The 18,464-nt window shown below is 53.5% G+C and overlaps 1 protein-coding gene across 1 annotated transcript in view; it reads right to left on the bottom strand.

The window, feature by feature from the left end:
* Nucleotides 1-816: 816 nt before the first annotated feature.
* The window catches only part of LOC139241255 (AP-1 complex subunit gamma-1-like), an 88,085-nt gene continuing 70,437 nt past the window's right edge, over nucleotides 817-18,464 (bottom strand). The window contains exons 15-19 of the mRNA XM_070869907.1: nucleotides 18,163-18,298; nucleotides 15,247-15,373; nucleotides 11,038-11,207; nucleotides 7,177-7,275; nucleotides 817-5,859 (exon numbers count right to left, since the gene is read on the bottom strand). Of these exons, the coding sequence (XP_070726008.1) occupies nucleotides 5,758-5,859; nucleotides 7,177-7,275; nucleotides 11,038-11,207; nucleotides 15,247-15,373; nucleotides 18,163-18,298 (634 nt within the window). The 3' untranslated portion in view covers nucleotides 817-5,757. The remainder of the gene's footprint in view (nucleotides 5,860-7,176; nucleotides 7,276-11,037; nucleotides 11,208-15,246; nucleotides 15,374-18,162; nucleotides 18,299-18,464) is intronic.

Below are 18,464 nucleotides of genomic sequence, written 5' to 3' on the forward strand. Positions count from 1 at the left end.
CGGCGCTCCCTCAGTACTGCCCCTCCGACAGTGCGGCGCTCCCTCAGTACTGCCCCTCCGACAGTGCGGCGCTCCCTCAGTACTGCCCCTCCGACAGTGCGGGGCTCCCTCAGTACTGCCCCGCCGACAGTGCGGCGCTCCCTCAGTACTGCCCCTCCGACAGTGCGGGGCTCCCTCAGTACTGCCCCTCCGACAGTGCGGCGCTCCCTCAGTACTGCCCCTCCGACAGTGCGCACTCCCTCAGTACTGCCCCCTCCGACAGTGCGGCGCTCCCTCAGTACTGCCCCTCCGACAGTGCGCACTCCCTCAGTACTGCCCCTCCGACAGTGCGGCACTCCCTCAGTACTGCCCCTCCGTCAGTGTGCGCTCCCTCAGTACTGCCCCTCCGACAGTGTTCCCTCAGCACTGCCCCTCCGACAGTGCGCACTCCCTCAGCACTGCCCCTCCGACAGTGCGGCACTCCCTCAGCACTGCCCCTCCGACAGTGCGGCGCTCCCTCAGCACTGCCCCTCCGACAGCGCTCCCTCAGCACTGCCCCTCCGACAGTACGGCACTCCCTCACTCGCTGGATCGGGGGAATGTCAGCCTGAGATTAGGGAGTTCGAGCCTCTGGAGTGGGGTCTCGAACCCACGAATTTTGCCGGAGGCCAGCGTGCGAGCCGGTCGAGCCAGCGCTGACCCTGGAAATGTGTGGCCAATTACCCCCTTCATTTCCCCCCCCCCCGCCCCCCTCAGTCCCCCTCTGCGTCCAGTGACAACGGTCTGAGCGGACTCTGCCTGTTTTATCCCGGGCCAACATCAACACACCCCGCAGGAGAATTTTCAAGAATTTAATTCCGATTAAACTGCACACGTCCCAAAAAATAAAACTCGGCATGAAGTCCACACTTGCCGGGAGAGGCGACGGAGGGGTCAGAGGTGAGAGATGAGAGTAGGCCAGGTTGACGTTGTGGGGTGTAGGGGCCGTGAGGGGGTGGGGGGGGGGGAGAAGAGTTTAACGGCTCAATTGACTGAAGGAAGTCCCGACGAAAAAAGCGTCCCCGCTTTCTTCCGATTGAGCCTTTTGTCAGCCGCACAAACGAGTGTCACGGGGTTCCGGGTCTGTCCGGCCCGGCCTGGGATTCGACGTGGTCCCGGCCTACAGGAACATCAGCAGGCCGGAGCCACTGGAGAGGGAGCAGTGTGTGCTGTTGCAGGAAGGGCGACGGCTGACAGCAGGAGTGGGCGAAGGAGCGGTAAGAGTCCGTAGAGGGGAAGTGGCCGGGGCCTGGGAGAGGCGTGAGACTGGGGCCCAGGAGAGGCGAGGGGCCCAGGGGGCAGCCCGGGGCCCAGCCCACACTGTGCGATATGTGGGCGCACTGGGCCCGTGCAGCAGAGCTTGGTCTCCAGGCGTCCTGGTTAACCCTCGCCCACTGGACCAAGGCCTCGCTCTGTCAAGCCCCGTGTGGTGGCTGGTGTACAACGGTCAACCCACGTTAAAACAATCCACCCACAGGTATCTTCCACCCCTCAGGATGTAGTTCGGGGTCCGGAATGTTAGGTCCTTCACTGAAACACCTGGGAACCTGTCCCTTTTTGGCCTGGAAGCAAGTCACCCTCGACTCGAGGAACCCCTCCTATGATGATGGTGTGTCAACAACACCAGGCGTGGACACCGATTCCCCCTTGGAGGGGGTCCGCTTAGTCCAAAGGTACGTTGGAGTTGGAGTGGGAGCCTCGGGTCAGAGGTGTGTGGGGGGAGGGGGGGCGCGGAGAGTCTTTTCCGTTAAAGGCGAAGGTGGGAGGAGGGGGAGGTTGGGGAAGGCAAAGGGGTTGGTGTAGGGGGAAGTAGAGAGCTTGCCGGTGTACTGCGCCTTTCGCGATCCTGTGCCGGTGGGAAGGTAGCTATACCGTCTGCGTCCGGGCGTGGACTTCCCACGATAAAAAAAATAATAACTGTTTCATCGTTTCACGGTTAGAATTCGGGGGGCGGGTTCGAAATAGTCAAAGTGCTTTCAGTGAAAGGAGGGAGGAAGAGAGGAGACACGGCGAGAGAGAGAGGGAAGGAGAATGCAGAGAAAGGGAGAGAGAGAGAGAGGGAAGGAGAATGCAGAGAAAGGGAGAGAGAGAGAGAGAGGGAAGGAGAACGCAGAGAAAGGGAGAGAGAGGGAAGGAGATTGCAGAGAAAGGGAGAGAGAGGGAAGGAGAATGCAGAGAAAGGGAGAGAGAGGGAAGGAGAAAGGGAGAGAGAGGGAAGGAGAATGCAGAGAAAGGGAGAGAGAGGGAAGGAGAATGCAGAGAAAGGGAGAGAGAGGGAAGGAGAATGCAGAGAAAGGGAGAGAGAGGGAAGGAGAATGCAGAGAAAGGGAGAGAGAGGGAAGGAGAATGCAGAGAAAGGGAGAGAGAGGGAAGGAGAATGCAGAGCAAGGGAGAGAGAGGGAAGGAGAATGCAGAGAAAGGGAGAGAGAGGGAAGGAGAATGCAGAGAAAGGGAGAGAGAGGGAAGGAGAATGCAGAGAAAGGGAGAGAGAGAGAGGGGGGGGGAGAATGCAGAGAAAGAGAGATAGTGAGAGGGAAGGAGAATGCAGAGAAAGGGAGAGAGAGAGAGAGAGAGAGAGGGAAGGAGAATGCAGAGAAAGAGAGAGGGGGAAGGAGAATGCAGAGAAAGAGAGAGAGAGAGAGGGAAGGAGAATGCAGAGAAAAGGAGAGAGAGAGAAGGAAGGAGAATGCAGAGAAAGGGAGAAAGAGAGAGGGAAGGAGAATGCAGAGAAAGGGAGAGAGAGAGAGGGAAGGAGAATGCAGAGAAAGAGAGAGAGAGAGGGGGGAGAATGCAGAGAAAGAGAGAGAGAGAGGGGGGAGAATGCAGAGAAAGAGAGAGAGAGAGGGGGGGAGAATGCAGAGAAAGGGAGAGAGAGGGAAGGAGAATGCAGAGAAAGGGAGAGAGAGGGAAGGAGAATGCAGAGAAAGGGAGAGAGAGAGAGAGGGAAGGAGAATGCAGAGAAAGGGAGAGAGAGGGAAGGAGAATGCAGAGAAAGGGAGAGAGAGAGAGGGAAGGAGAATGCAGAGAAAGGGAGAGAGAGAGCGAAGAGAGAGGAAAGAAGGGTAAACTGAGGGAAGAGAGAAAGGGAGGACAGAGGAGAGAGATAAGACAGGGGAAAGAGGGGAGAGAGAAAGAGAAGGAGGGAGAGGGAAAGAACGGGGAAAGAGAGAGAGAGAGGGAAAAGAGACGGGGGCCAGGCAGGAAAATAGAAAGAGGGAGAGAGTAGAAGATGAGGCGGATAGGAACGAGAAAGAGAGAAAGAGAAAACGGGCAGAATAAAAAGAGAGGGGTAAAACATAGAAACATAGAAAATAGGTGCAGCAATAGGCCATTCGGCCCTTCGAGCCTGCACCGCCATTCAATGAGTTCATGGCTGAACATGCAACTTCAGTCCCCCATTCCTGCTTTCTCGCCATACCCCTTGATCCCCCGAGTAGTAAGGACTTCATCTAACTCCCTTTTGAATATATTTAGTGAATTGGCCTCAACAACTTTCTGCGGTAGGGAATTCCACAGGTTCACAACTCTCTGAGTGAAGAAGTTTCTCCTCATCTCGGTCCTAAATGGCTTACCCCTTATCCTTAGACTGTGTCCCCTGGTTCTGGACTTCCCCAACATTGGGAACATTCTTCCTGCATCTAACCTGTCTGAACCCGTCAGAATTTTAAACGTTTCTATGAGGTCCCCTCTCATTCTTCTGAACTCCAGTGAATACAAGCCCAGTTGATCCAGTCTTTCTTGATAGGTCAGTCCCGCCATCCCGGGAATCAGTCTGGTGAACCTTCGCTGCACTCCCTCAATAGCAAGAATGTCCTTCCTCAGGTTAGGAGAGGAAAGATAAGATTTAGGAGCGGAAGTTGGCCATTCGGCCCCTCGAGCCTGCTCTGCCATTCAATGAGGTCAAGGCTGATCTTCCACCTCAACCCCACCAATCTCCATATCCCTCGATCCCCTCAATATCCAACAATCGACCGATCCCAGCCTTGAATATACTCGGAGACTGAGCCTCCACTGCCCTCTGGGGCAGGGAGTTCCAAAGATTCACCCCCCTCTGAGTGAAGAAATTCCTCCTCATCTCAGTCCTCAATGGCCGAGCCCTTATCCCGGGACTGTGAGCCCTGGTTCTCGATTTAAGAGCGAGGAAGGGGGGAGAGGGAGGGGAGGCAGGAAGGAGAAGACAGCGACAGAGATGATAGAGGAGAGCGATGAAAGAAAGAGAAAGGCTTGCATTTATATAGTCTACAGTCACCACCACCGGACGCCTCAAAGAGCTTTACAGCCCATGAAGCACTTTTGGAGTGTAGTCACTGTTGCAACGTGGGAGAGAGAGAGAGAGAGAGAGAGACGGGGAGAAAGTGAAAGGAGGAAGAGGCAGAGGGGAAGGAGAGAGAGAGAGAGAGAAGAGAGAGGGAGATATGGTGGAGAGAGAGAAGATAAGACAGAGGGGAAGGAGAGAAAAAGTGGAGAGAGAGAAGAGAGAGGGAGATATGGTGGAGAGAGAGAAGATAAGACAGAGGGGAAGGAGAGAAAAAGTGGAGAGAGAGAAGAGAGAGGGAGATATGGTGGAGAGAGAGAAGATAAGACAGAGGGGAAGGAGATAAAAAGTGGAGAGAGTGAAGAGAGAGGGAGATATGGTGGAGAGAGAGAAGATAAGACAGAAGGGAAGGAGAGAAAAAGTGAAGAGAGAGAAGAGAGAGAGAGATATGGCGGAGAGAGAGAAGATAAGACAAGGGGAAGGAGAGAAAAAGTGGAGAGAGAGAAGAGAGAGAGATATGGTGGAGAGAGAGAAGATAAGACCAAGGGGAATGAGAGAAAAAGTGGAGAGAGAGAAGAGAGAGGGCGATATGGTGGAGAGAGAGAGAAGATAAGACAGAGGGGAAGGAGAAAAAAAGTGGAGAGAGAGGAGAGAGAGAGAGATATGGTGGAGAGAGAGAGAAGATAAGACCAAGGGGAAGGAGAGAAAAAGTGGAGAGAGAGAAGAGAGAGGGAGATATGGTGGAGAGAGAGAAGATAAGACAGAGGGGAAGGAGAGAAAAATAGGAGAGAGAAGCGAGAGAGAGATATGGTGGAGAGAGAGAAGATAAGACAGAGGGGAAGGAGAGAAAAAGAGGAGAGAGAAGCGAGAGAGAGATATGGTGGAGAGAGAGAAGATAAGACAGAGGGGAAGGAGAGAAAAAGAGGAGAGAGAAGCGAGAGAGAGATATGGTGGAGAGAGAGAAGATAAGACAGAGGGGAAGGAGAGAAAAAGAGGAGAGAGAAGCGAGAGAGAGATATGGTGGAGAGAGAGAAGATAAGACAGAGGGGAAGGAGAGAAAAAGAGGAGAGAGAGAAGCGAGAGAGGGAGATATGGTGGAGAGAGAGAAGATAAGACAAAGGGGAAGGAGAGAAAAATAGGAGAGAGAAGCGAGAGAGAGATATGGTGGAGAGAGAGAAGATAAGACAGAGGGGAAGGAGAGAAAAAGAGGAGAGAGAGAAGAGCGAGAGAGACGAGACAGAGGGGAGTGTGAAGAAAAGAAGGGAAGAGAGGAGAGGGAATCCAACGACAAGACGTCCCGGTCAGGAAAGACGACGTTTAAGAAGACAAGTGTTTTTTTTTTTCTTCTCCTCTCTCCGGGGAAAAAAAGAATTGTCCTTCTGCAGAGTGTCTGGGTCCGGGGCGCTGGGCGATCCTCGGTGTTGATCCTAGGACGACCAGCACTGTGTCCGGCCTCTCGCCCGTCTGGCCGCCGGTGCAGAAGGTCACTGCCAGGTCTGGGGCGGGAAGTGACTGACCTCACTAACCTGCTGCACCGGGAGGCCACAATGGCAGTACTGCAATCGAATTCGCATCTTCACTGGTTGCTGGCCGGCGGAGGGAGGGAGGGAGGGAGAGAGGGAGAGAGGGAGAGAGACAGAGAAAAGAAACATTTTCATTTGTATAGCCCCTTTCACGAGGACCGCCCGCCTCGAGGCGCCGGACACTCCAATCAGGTACGCTTTTTGGGGGTGTGGTCGCTGTAGTAATGTGGCGGAACACGGCTGGCAATACGCGCACAGCAAGCTCCCACACCCAGCGCTGGGATAATGACCCAGATCGATTGGTTTTTTTTTTCCTGATGTTGATTGAGGACAGCGGGGAGAACTCCCCCTGCTCTTCTTCGAAATAACGGGCGCAGGACCTTTTACATTCACCTTCAGAGGGCAGACCTCGGTTTAACGTCTCAGCCCGAAAGACAGCACTTCCGACAGTGCGGCACTCCCTCGGTACTGCCCCTCCGACAGTGCAGCGCTCCCTCGGTACTGCCCCTCCGACAGTGCGGCGCTCCCTCAGTACTGCCCCTCCGACAGTGCGGGGCTCCCTCAGTACTGCCCCTCCGACAGTGCGGCGCTCCCTCAGTACCGCCCCTCCGACAGTGCGGCGCTCCCTCAGTACTGCCCCTCCGACAGTGCGGCGCTCCCTCAGTACTGCCCCTCCGACAGTGCGGCGCTCCCTCAGTACTGCCCCTCCGACAGTGCGGCGCTCCCTCAGTACTGCCCCTCCGACAGTGCGGCACTCCCTCAGTACTGCCCCTCCGACAGTGCGGCTCTCCCTCAGTACTGCCCCTCCGACAGTGCGGCGCTCCCTCAGTACCGCCCCTCCGATAGTGCGGCTCTCCCTCAGTACTGCCCCTCCGACAGTGCGGAGCTCCCTCAGTACTGCACCTCCGTCAGTGCGGCACTCCCTCAGTACCGCCCCTCCGATAGTGCGGCTCTCCCTCAGTACTGCCCCTCCGACAGTGCGGCGCTCCCTCAGTACTGCACCTCCGACAGTGCGGCACTCCCTCAGTACTGCCCCTCCGACAGTGAGGCGCTCCCTCAGTACCGCCCCTCCGACAGTGCGGCGCTCCCTCAGTACTGCCCCTCCAACAGTGCGGAGCTCCCTCAGTACTGCACCTCCGACAGTGCGGCACTCCCTCAGTACTGCACCTCCGACAGTGCGGCACTCCCTCAGTACTGCACCTCCGACAGTGCGGAGCTCCCTCAGTACTGCCCCTCCGACAGTGCGGCGCTCCCTCAGTACTGCACCTCCGACAGCGCGGCACTCCCTCAGTACTGCCCCTCCGAGGGGGGTGTCGCCCCCTGGATTATGGGACTCCAGGGACTCTAGGCGATTGGGCGGTACCTGTGTGTGGGACTCACTTTCTGCGGGTTCAGGAGCTGGACAACCTGTGCCAGGGATCCGGAGTTCAGAGCTGGGACCACAGTTCCGCTGGGAGAGAGGAGATGTAGCTGGATAGACTGAGGAGGCAAAGAAAGATGGGTCACAACCGGGCCGCAAATGGGACACCCCTCTTACGGAGTGAAGTCCGCATCGTAAAACTCTGAACTTCTCTCTGATGGGGGATTGGGTGGGGCCAGGAGGTCAGATGGTGACCTTTCACCCTGTGATGACCCAGCCCCAGACAGCAACTTTCAGATGGGAGGGGTGCACAGTTTTGGTCTCATTACCCAAGGAAGGATATACTTGGCGTGGAGTAAGAACATCAGAAATAGGAGCAGGAGTCGGCCATTCGGCCCCTCGAGCCTGCTCCGCCATTTAATACGACCATGGCTGATCCGATCATGGACTCAGCTCCACTTCCCCGCCCGCTCCCCATAACCCTTCACTCCCTTATCGCTCAAAAATCTGTCTATCTCCGCCTTAAATATATTCAATGACCCAGCCTCCACAGCTCTCTGGGGCAGAGAATTCCACAGATTTACAACCCTCTGAGAGAAGAAATTCCTCCTCATCTCAGTTTTAAATGGGTGGCCCCTTATTCTAAGACCATGCCCCCTAGTTCTAGTCTCCCCCATCAGTGGGAACATCCTCTCTGCATCCACCTTGTCGAGCCCCCTCATAATCTGATACGTTTCGATAAGATCACCTCTCATTCTTCTGAATTCCAATGAGTAGAGGCCCAACCTCCTCAACCTTTCCTCATAAGTCAACCCCTCATCCCCGGAATCAACCGAGTGAACCTTCTCTGAACTGCCTCCAAAACAAGTATATCCTTTCGTAAATACAGAGACCAAAACTGCACGCAGTACTCCAGGTGTGGCCTCACCAATATCCTGCTTAACTGGAGCAAGACTTCCCTGCTTTTATACTCCATCCCCTTTGCAATAAAGGCCAAGGAAGAAGGGAGTGAGTGTAATGTAGCCAAGTTTGCTGACGATACAAAGATGGGAGGAAAAGCAATGTGTGAGGAGGACACAAAAAATCTGCAAAAGGACACAGACAGGCTCAGTGAGTGGGCAAACATTTGGCCGATGGAGTATAATGTGGGAAAGTGTGAGGTCGTGCACTTTGGCAGAAAAAAATCAAAGAGCAAGTTATTATTTAAATGGAGAAAGATTGCAAAGTGCCGCAGTACAGCGGGACCTGGGGGTTACTTGTGCATGAAACACAAAAGGTTAGTCTGCAGGTACAGCAAGTGATCAGGAAGGCCAATGGTATCTTGGCCTTTATTGCAAAGGGGATGGAGTATAAAAGCAGGGAAGTCTTGCTCCAGTTATACAGGGTATTGGTGAGGCCACACCTGGAGTACTGCGTACAGTTTTGGTCTCTGTATTTACGAAAGGATATACTTGCTTTGGAGGCAGTTCAGAGAAGGTTCACTCGGTTGATTCCGGAGATGAGGGGGTTGACTTATGAGGAAAGGTTGAGGAGGTTGGGCCTCTACTCATTGGAATTCAGAAGAATGAGAGGTGATCTTATCGAAACGTATCAGATTATGAGGGGGCTCGACAAGGTGGATGCAGAGAGGATGTTCCCACTGATGGGGGAGACTAGAACTAGGGGGCATGGTCTTAGAATAAGGGGCCGCCCATTTAAAACTGAGATGAGGAGGAATTTCTTCTCTCAGAGGGTTGTAAATCTGTGGAATTCTCTGCCCCAGAGAGCTGTGGAGGCTGAGAGAGGGGAAGGGGAGGGGAGGAGAGGGGAAGGGGAGGAGAGGGGAGGGGAGGGAGAGAGGAGGAGAGGGGAAAGGGAGATGAGGGAGAGGGTAGAAGACAGTTGGAGGAGAGTGGTCATGAGGGGAAGGGGAGGGGAGGGGAGGTGTCAGAGAGAAGGTGGGGCAGGAGAGGGAGAGCAGGAAGAGGGGCCTATGGCCTACTCCTGCTCCTCGTCTTGTGTTCTTATCCATTCGATGTAGTGAGCACTCTCCCTGCCCTGGTTCTGGACTCCAGGGAAGGCTGTTACCTGAAGCCCCTGAGATTGACCCTGAACCGTGACCTGCTGTACTCAGCGGGAGATAACCGAGCAGATGGGGCCTACACCTGCCCATGTACCCCAGGGCCTGGGCAGCGGGTGATCCTGGCCAGCCGACACAGGCCTCCTGCCATGGTCACAACCCCCCAAACCCCAACCAGATACAATACATTGTTTTGTGCAACAGAGATACCTTCTCCACACAAAGGGAAGTGGGCATCTGGAACTCACGCCCCCAGAAAGCTCTTAAAGTTGGGGTCAAGTGAATATTGCAAAACCGCGATTGGTCAATAGAGGTTTCCGAACCAAAGCAGTTCAGCCGGCGACCAGCACCGATCGAACTCAACGTGGAACAGGCTCGAGGGGCTGAATGAGCTGCTGCTGTTTCTAGGTTCAGGGCTGTATATAGGAACAGGAGGAGGCCATTCGGCCCCTCGATCCTGTCCATCATTCAATCCCCCACCCTGCTCTCTCCGCACCACCCTGTCTCCCTCTCCACCCCCACTCCATCTCCGTGCCTCCTCCCCTCTCCCCTAACCTTCCCCTCTCCTCCCTTTGCCTCTCCTCCCCCCTTTCCCCTCACCTTCCCCTCTCCTCCACACCCCTTACCTCCCTCCATCTCCTCTCCTCTCCTTCCCCCTCTCCCCCACCGCCCTCCCCTCTCCCCCTCAACACAATTGCACCCACCTCTTCTCCCCTCCCCCACCCTCTAACCCAACCCCTCTCTAACCCGACCCCTCACCCCCACCCTCTAACCCGACCCCTCCCCCACCCTTTAACCCCTCCCCACCCTCTAACCCGACCCTCCCCCACACCACCACCCTCTAACCCGACCCCTCCCCCCCAGTCCCACAGCCTTTAACCCACCCCCTCCCCTCCCCTCCCCCACCCTCTAACCCGACCCCTCCCCCACCCTCTAACCCGACCCCTCCCCCACCCTTTAACACCCCCCCAGCCTCTAAACCAACCCCTCCCCCACATCCCCACCCTCTAACCCGACCCCTCCCCCCCCAGTCCCACAGCCTTTAACCCACCCCCTCCCCTCCCCTCCCCCACGCCCCCAGCCTCTAACCCGACCCCTCCCCATGCCCCCACCTTCTAACCCGACCCCTCCCCCCCCCAGTCCCACAGCCTTTAACCCACCCCCTCCCCTCCCCTCCCCCACGCCCCCACCCTCTAACCCGACCCCTCCCCTCCCCCACACACCCACCCTCTAACCCTCCCCTCCCCCACACCCCCACCCTCTAACCCGACCCCTCCCCACGCCCCCACCTTCTAACCCGACCCCTCCCCACGCCCCCACCTTCTAACCCGACCCCTCCCCCCCCCCAGTCCCACAGCCTTTAACCCGACCCCTCCCATACACTCCCGCCCTCTAACCCGACCCCCCCTCAGTCCCACACCCTTTAACCCGACCCTTCCCCTCCCCCCACCCCCACCCTCTAACCCTCCCCTCCCCCACACACCTACCCTCTAACCCGACCCCTCCCCTCCCCCCACCCCCACCCTCTAACCCGACCCCCCCTCAGTCCCACACCCTTTAACCCGACCCTTCCCATCCCCCACACACCTACCCTCTAACCCGACCCCTCCCCCACACACCTACCCTCTAACCCTCCCCCTCCCCCACACACCTACCCTCTAACCCGACCCCTCCCCTCCCCCACACCCCCATCCTCTAACCCGACCCCTCCCCCCCTCACTCCCCCACCCTCTAACCCGACCCCTCCCCCCCTCACTCCCCCACCCTCTAACCCGACCCCTCCCCCCCTCACTCCCCTACCCTTTAACCCCCCCCCCCCCACCTTTGGAACAGCTGCTTGAAAGATGAAGTCGGTCATGTCCTCCTGGGTGGTGTTGGTGGCTTCGAGCGAGATGGACAGCAGGTTGGAGTTGCTGCCCGATAGCTGGAAGGAGAAATTAATGGTCAGCCCGTCCTTGTTGTAGGCCACAATGGGAGGGATGGCGGCCGGAGCTGGAGAGAGAGAGAGAGAGAGAGAGAGAGAGAGTGTCACGGTCAGAGGGGAGCACGAGTCGCTCTCAGAGTCTCGGTATCCACACACAGGCCAATCTGCCCACTCCGGCGTGGGTGGGTTTGGGCAAGACCAGCTGGCCTTTCGCGCTTACCCTACCCTGAGGGTGGCCAGAGGGTTCAAATCCCTCCATGGCCTCCTCCCTCCTCCTCCCTACCTCTGTAACCTCCTCCAGCCCCTGCAGCTCCTCCCAGCTCTCTGCGCTCCTCCAATTCTGCCCTCTTCTGCATCCTCCATTCCCATCGCTCCGCCATCGGTGGCCGTACCTTCAGCTGCCGGGGCCCCAAGCTCTGGAACTCCCTCCCTAAACCTCTCCGCCCCTCCCTCTCCCCTTTTAAGGCGCTCCTTAAAACTTACTGCTTTGACTGAGCTTTCAGTCGCCAGTTCTAATATTTCCCCATGTGGCCCAATATCAAACTCTGCCTGATTTACACTCCTTGGGACGTTATACTATGTTAAAGGTGCTATATAAATGCAATTTAGAGCATAACGACGTAAGAAATAGGAGCAGGAGTCGTCCATTCGGCCCCTCGAGCCTGCTCCGCCATTTAATACGATCATGGCTGATCCGATCATGGACTCAGCTCCACTTCCCCGCCCGCTCCCCATAACCCTTCACTCCCTTATCGCTCAAAAATCTGTCTATCTCCACCTTAAATATATTCAATGACCCAGCCTCCACAGCTCTCTGGGGCAGAGAATTCCACAGATTTACAACCCTCTGAGAGAAGAAATTCCTCCTCATCTCAGTTTTAAATGGGCGGCCCCTTATTCTAAGACCATGCCCCCTAGTTCTAGTCTCCCCCATCAGTGGGAACATCCTCTCTGCATCCACCTTGTCGAGCCCCCTCATAATCTGATACGTTTCCATAAGATCACCTCTCATTCTTCTGAACTCCAATGAGTAGAGGCCCAACCTCCTCAACCTTTCCTCATAAGTCAACCCCCTCATCTCCGGAATCAACCGAGTGAACCTTCTCTGAACTGCCTCCAAAGCAAGTATATCCTTCCTTAAATACGGAGACCAAAACTGCACGCAGTACTCCAGGTGTGGCCTCACCAATACCCTGTATAACTGGAGCAAGACTTCCCTGCTTTTATACTCCATCCCCCTTTGCAATAAAGGCCAAGATACCATTGGCCTTCCTGATCACTTGCTGTACGTGCAGACTAACCTTTTGTGTTTCATGCACAAGTAACCCCCAGGTCCCGCTGTACTGCGGCACTTTGCAATCTTTCTCCATTTAAATAATAACTTGCTCTTTGATTTTTCCTGCAAATTTTGAAACTGCACTTCCGGTTCCCGAGAACAAATCGTTGAAGTAAACGTTGAACAACAGAGGTCCCAGCACCGATCCATTTGGGCCAGCACATCCCACCGTTTTCTAATCTGAGTTATGATCCCTGCTCTCTGTTTTCTGTTTTGTAACCAGCACAGAAACAGGTCATTCAGCCCAACAGGTCTGTGCCGGAGTTTATGCTCCACACGACCCTCCTCTCACCCCTCTCCATCTTAACCTTCTTCCAGTGCTGACAGAAAGTCACGGAACTGAAACGTTAAGTCTCCATTTTTCCTAGTTTTTTTCCCAGCATTTCTGATCTTAAAACCAGGTGAATCTAGCACTATCAGGTGTGAATCAGAGAAATTTACAGCACGGAAGGAGGCCATTCGGCCCATCGTGTCCAAGAGCTACCCAGCCTAATCCCACTTTCCCGCTCTGGGTCCGTAGCCCTGTGGGTTACAGCACTTCAGGTGCACATCCAAATGTGGTGAGGGTTTCTGCCTCTACCCCCCTTTCAGGCCGTGAGTTCCCCCCCAGACCCCCACCGCCCTCTGGGTGAAGACATTTCCCCTCAAATCCCCTCTAAACCCCCCCCCCCCAATTACTTTCAATCTCTGCCCCCTGGTTGTTGACCCCTCTTCCCAGGGAAACAGGTCCGTCCTATCCACTCTATCCAGGCCCCTCATCATTTTATACACCTCAATCAGGTCTCCCCTCAGCCTCCTCTGTTCCAAGGAAAACAACCCCAGCCTATCCAATCTTTCCTCATCGCTAAAATTCTCCAGTCCCGGCAACATCCTGGTAAATCTCCTCTGTACCCTCCCCAGTGCAACATCCTGGTAAATCTCCTCTGTACCCTCTCCAGTGCAACATCCTTGTAAATCTCCTCTGTACCCTCTCCAGTGCAACATCCTGGTAAATCTCTTCTGTACCCTCTCCAGTGCAACATCCTGGTAAATCTCCTCTGTACCCTCTCCAGTGCAACATCCTGGTAAATCTCCTCTGTACCCTCTCCAGTGCAACATCCTGGTAAATCTCCTCTGTACCCTCTCCAGTGCAACATCCTGGTAAATCTCCTCTGTACCCTCTCCAGTGCAACATCCTGGTAAATCTCCTCTGCACCCTCTCCAGTGCAATCACATCCTTCCTGTAATGTGGTGACCAGAACTGTGCACGCAGTACTCCAGCTGTGGCCTAACCAGTGTTTTATACAGTTCAAGCATAACACCCCTGCTCTTGTATTCTATGCCTAGACTAATAAAGGCAAGTATTCCGTATGCCTTCTTAACCACCTTATCCACCTGGCCTGCTACCTTCAGGGATCTGTGGACCTGCACTCCCAGGTCCCTCTGTTCCTCTACACTTCTCAGTGTCCTACCATTTAATGTATATTCCCTCGCCTTGTTAGCCCTCCCCAAATGCATTCCCTCACACTTCTCCGGATTAAACTCCATTTGCCACTGCTCTGCCCACCTGACCAGTTCATCGATATCTTCCTGCAGTCCGTGGCTTTCTTCTTCATGAGAGGCATGAGGTTATGAGGGACGGTTTGAGCAAAGAGATATTTCTCACGCGACCTGAGAAGATTGAGGAGCTCGTTGAGATGATACCCAAGGAGACTGCCTGAGATTTGCTGGGAGGGAACGGGATTATTTTGGGGGGAGGGAGAAGGGGTTTAGTTTGGGGGGAGAGGGAAGGGGATTAGTTTGGGGGGAGAGGGGTTAAGATTAGTTTGGGGCGAGGGAATGGGATTAATTTACGATATTTGGGGGTACGACGCATGGTGGTTGTGTTACTGGACTAATGATCAAAGCCTCCCTGATAAAGTGCAACATCCCCACCGACACCTGGGAGTCCCTGGCCCAAAGACCAGTCCGCCCTAAGTGGAGGGAGTGCATCCGGGAGGGCGCTGAGCACCTCGAGTCTCGTCGCCGAGAGCGTGCAGAAAGCAAGCGCAGGCAGCGGAAGGAGCGTGCGGCAAACCAGTCCCACCCTCCCCTTCCCTCAACCACTGTCTGTCCCACCTGTGACAGGGACTGTGGTTCCCGTATTGGACTGTTCAGTCACCTGAGAACTCACTGTTAGAGTGGAGGCAAGTCTTCCTCGATTCCGAGGGACTGCCTGTGATGAATGATCCGGGGACACGAGTTCACATCTCACCCCGGGGCAGCTGGGGAAACTTAAAGTTAGTGAATTAAATAAATCTCGAACTTATCTGGACGTCAGTAATCTCGAGCATGAAACTACCGGATTATCGTAAAAACCAAACGGGTTCACTAATGTCCTTCAGGGAAGGAAATGTGCCGTCCTTCCTCGGTCTGGGCCTACATGTGACTCCAGACCCCACAGCAATGTGGATGACCTCTTAACCACCCCTCTGCAGTTCAAGATGGCAGCTCAGCAATATCTTCTCGAGGGCAATTAGGGACGGGGCAATAAACGCCGACATCCTATGAACAAATAAAACAAATAGTTTCTGGAGACGAGAGGGAATGCAATTGGGTATGACAACAGTGACTACACTCCAAAAGTGTTTCGTTGGCTGTAAAGGGCTTTGGGACATCCGGTGGTTGTGAAAGGTGCTATATAAATGCAAGACTTTTAAGTCGTTCTTTTTAAAACTGGCCTCCGAGGGGCTGGAGGTGATGGGCCGAATGGCACGCAGCGCTGTTAACATCTCGGCTGCCCGAGGCCTCACCTGACACATTCAGGCCTCCGAGTAAATCCAGCAGCTCTCCCCCAGCAAGGCTGTCCTTGGTTGACCCAGAGGTGGGGATAATGGGCAGTGGGTCATTCACGCCCAGCAGGTCGAGCAGATCGTTTGTCTACAAAGGAGAGAGAGTGAGAAAGTGTAACTCTCAACAGACAACCCATCATCTCAAGCAGACATTGTCTATCAGAGCACTGGTTAATGGAATATCAGACACCCGGGAGTGAGTTACAGGCTGGAATCGAATCGAGGGGTTCGGGGGGTTTATATATAGAATAACAGATACCCGGGAGTGAGTTACAGGCTGGAATCTAATCGAGGGGTTCGGGGGTTTATATATAGAACAACAGATACCCGGGAGTGAGTTACAGGCTGGAATCTAATCGAGGGGTTCTGGGGGTTTATATATAGAATAACAGATACCCGGGAGTGAGTTACAGGCTGGAATCTAATCGAGGGGTTCGGGGGGTTTATATATAGAATAACAGATACCCGGGAGTGAGTTACAGGCTGGAATCTAATCGAGAGGCTCGGGGGGTTTATATATAGAATAACAGATACCCGGGAGTGAGTTCCAGGCTGGAATCTAATCGAGGGGTTCGGGGGTTTATATATAGAATAACAGATACCCGGGAGTGAGTTCCAGGCTGGAATCTAATCGAGGGGTTCGGGGGTTTATATATAGAATAACAGATACCCGGGAGTGAGTTACAGGCTGGAATCTAATCAAGGGGTTCGGGGGTTTATATATAGAATAACAGATACCTGGGAGTGAGTTACAGGCTGGAATCTAATCGAGAGGCTCGGGGGGTTTATATATAGAATAACAGATACCCAGGAGTGAGTTACAGACTGGAATCTAATCGAGGGGTTCGGGGGGTTTATATATAGAACAACAGATACCCGGGAGTGAGTTACAGGCTGGAATCTAATCGAGAGGCTCGGGGGGTTTATATATAGAATAACAGATACCCGGGAGTGAGTTCCAGGCTGGAATCTAATCAAGGGGTTCGGGGGTTTATATATAGAATAACAGATACCTGGGAGTGAGTTACAGGCTGAAATCTAATCGAGGGGTTCGGGGGGTTTATATATAGAATAACAGATACCCGGGAGTGAGTTACAGGCTGGAATCTAATGGAGGGGTTCGGGGGGTTTATATGTAGAACAACAGATACCCGGGAGTGAGTTACAGGCTGGAATCTAATCGGAGGTTTCGGGGGGTTTATAAATAGAATAACAGATACCCGGGAGTGAGTTACAGGCTGGAATCTAATCGAGGGTTCGGGGGGTTTATATATAGAATAACAGATACCCGGGAGTGAGTTACAGGCTGGAATCTAATCGAGGGGTTCGGGTGGTTTATATATAGAATAACAGATACCCGGGAGTGAGTTACAGGCTGGAATCTAATCGAGGGGTTCTGGGGTTTATATATAGAATAACAGATACCCGGGAGTGAGTTACAGGCTGGAATCTAATCGAGGGGTTCGGGGGGTTTATATATAGAATAATAGATACCCGGGAGTGAGTTACAGGCAGGAATCTAATCGAGGGGTTCGGGGGTTTATATATAGAATAACAGATACCCGGGAGTGAGTTACAGTCTGGAATCTAATCGCGGGTTCGGGGGGTTTATATATAGAATAACAGATACCCGGCAGTGAGTTACAGGCTGGAATCTAATCGAGGGGTTCGGGGGGTTTAGATATAGAATAACAGATACCCGGGAGTGAGTTACAGCTGGGAATCTAATCAAGTGGTTCGGGTGGTTTATATATAGAATAACGGATACCCGGGAGTGAGTTACAGGCTGGAATCTAATCGAGGGGTTCGGGAGTTTTTTATAGAGAATAACTGATACCCGGGAGTGAGTTACAGGCTGGAATTTAATCGATGGATTCGGGGGGTTTATATATAGAATAACAGATACCAGGGAGTGAGTTACAGACTGGAATCTAATCGAGGGGTTCGGGGGGTTTATATATAGAATAACAGATTCCCGGGAGTGAGTTACAGGCTGGAATCTAATCGAGGGGTTCGGGGGGTTTATATATAGAATAACAGATACCCAAGAGTGAGTTACAGGCTGGAATCTAATCGAGGGGTTCGGGGGTTTATATATAGAATAACAGATACCCAGGAGTGAGTTACAGGCTGGAATCTAATCAAGTGGTTCGGGGGTTTATATTTAGAATAACGGATACCCGGGAGTGAGTTACAGGCTGGAATCTAATCGAGGGGTTCGGGGAGTTTATATAGAGAATAACTGATACCCGGGAGTGATTTACAGGCTGGAATCTAATCGAGGGGTTCAGGGGGGGTTTATATAGAGAATAACAGATACCCGGGAGTGAGTTACAGGTTGGAATCTAATCGAGGGGTTCGGGGGGTTTATATATAGAATTACAGATACCCAGGAGTGAGTTACAGGCTGGAATCTAATGGATGGGTTCGGTGGATTTATATATAGTATAACAGATCCCCGGGAATGAGTTGCACACTGGAATTTAATCGGGGGTTTCGGGGGGTTTATATATAGAGTAACAGATACCCGGGAGTGAGTTACAGGCTGGAATCTAATCGAAGGGTTCACGGGGTTTATGTATAGAATAACAGATACCCGGGAGTGAGTTACAGACTGGAATCTAATCGAGGGGTTCGGGGGGTTTATATATAGAATAACAGATACCCGGGAGTGAGTTGCAGGCTGGAATCTAATCGAGGGTTCGGGGGGTTTATATATAGAATAACAGATACCCGGGAGTGAGTTACAGGCTGGAATCTAATCGAGGGGTTCGGGGGGGTTTATATATAGAATAACAGATACCCGGGAGTGAGTTACAGGCTGGGATCTAATCGAGAAGTTTATAAATAGAATCATATTTCCCGGTTTTCCAGTACCTGGTTGCTGATTTCCGTGGAATTCTGTGAGATTTTTTTCTCCACCCTCTCAATCTCCCGGTTGGTATCCGGGATATCCTGGGGGTCGTTACCAGGAATCTTGTTCATGAGAGGCATTCTCTCCAGGACGGCAGACCTAAGGGGAAAGGAGTCACGTGTGTGTGAGGACAGGCAGCTCTTATCTCAGGTTTCAGCAGTGTCCCACACTGACCCGCGCTCTCCCCTTATTCATCCATCTTCTGTCCTGTTGGGTGTCGACAGGACACATCACCTTCATTATAACTAAATACTGAGACAGTCAG

This window comes from Pristiophorus japonicus, unplaced genomic scaffold (assembly GCF_044704955.1).
Source record: "Pristiophorus japonicus isolate sPriJap1 unplaced genomic scaffold, sPriJap1.hap1 HAP1_SCAFFOLD_1006, whole genome shotgun sequence".
Classification (NCBI taxonomy): domain Eukaryota; kingdom Metazoa; phylum Chordata; class Chondrichthyes; family Pristiophoridae; genus Pristiophorus; species Pristiophorus japonicus.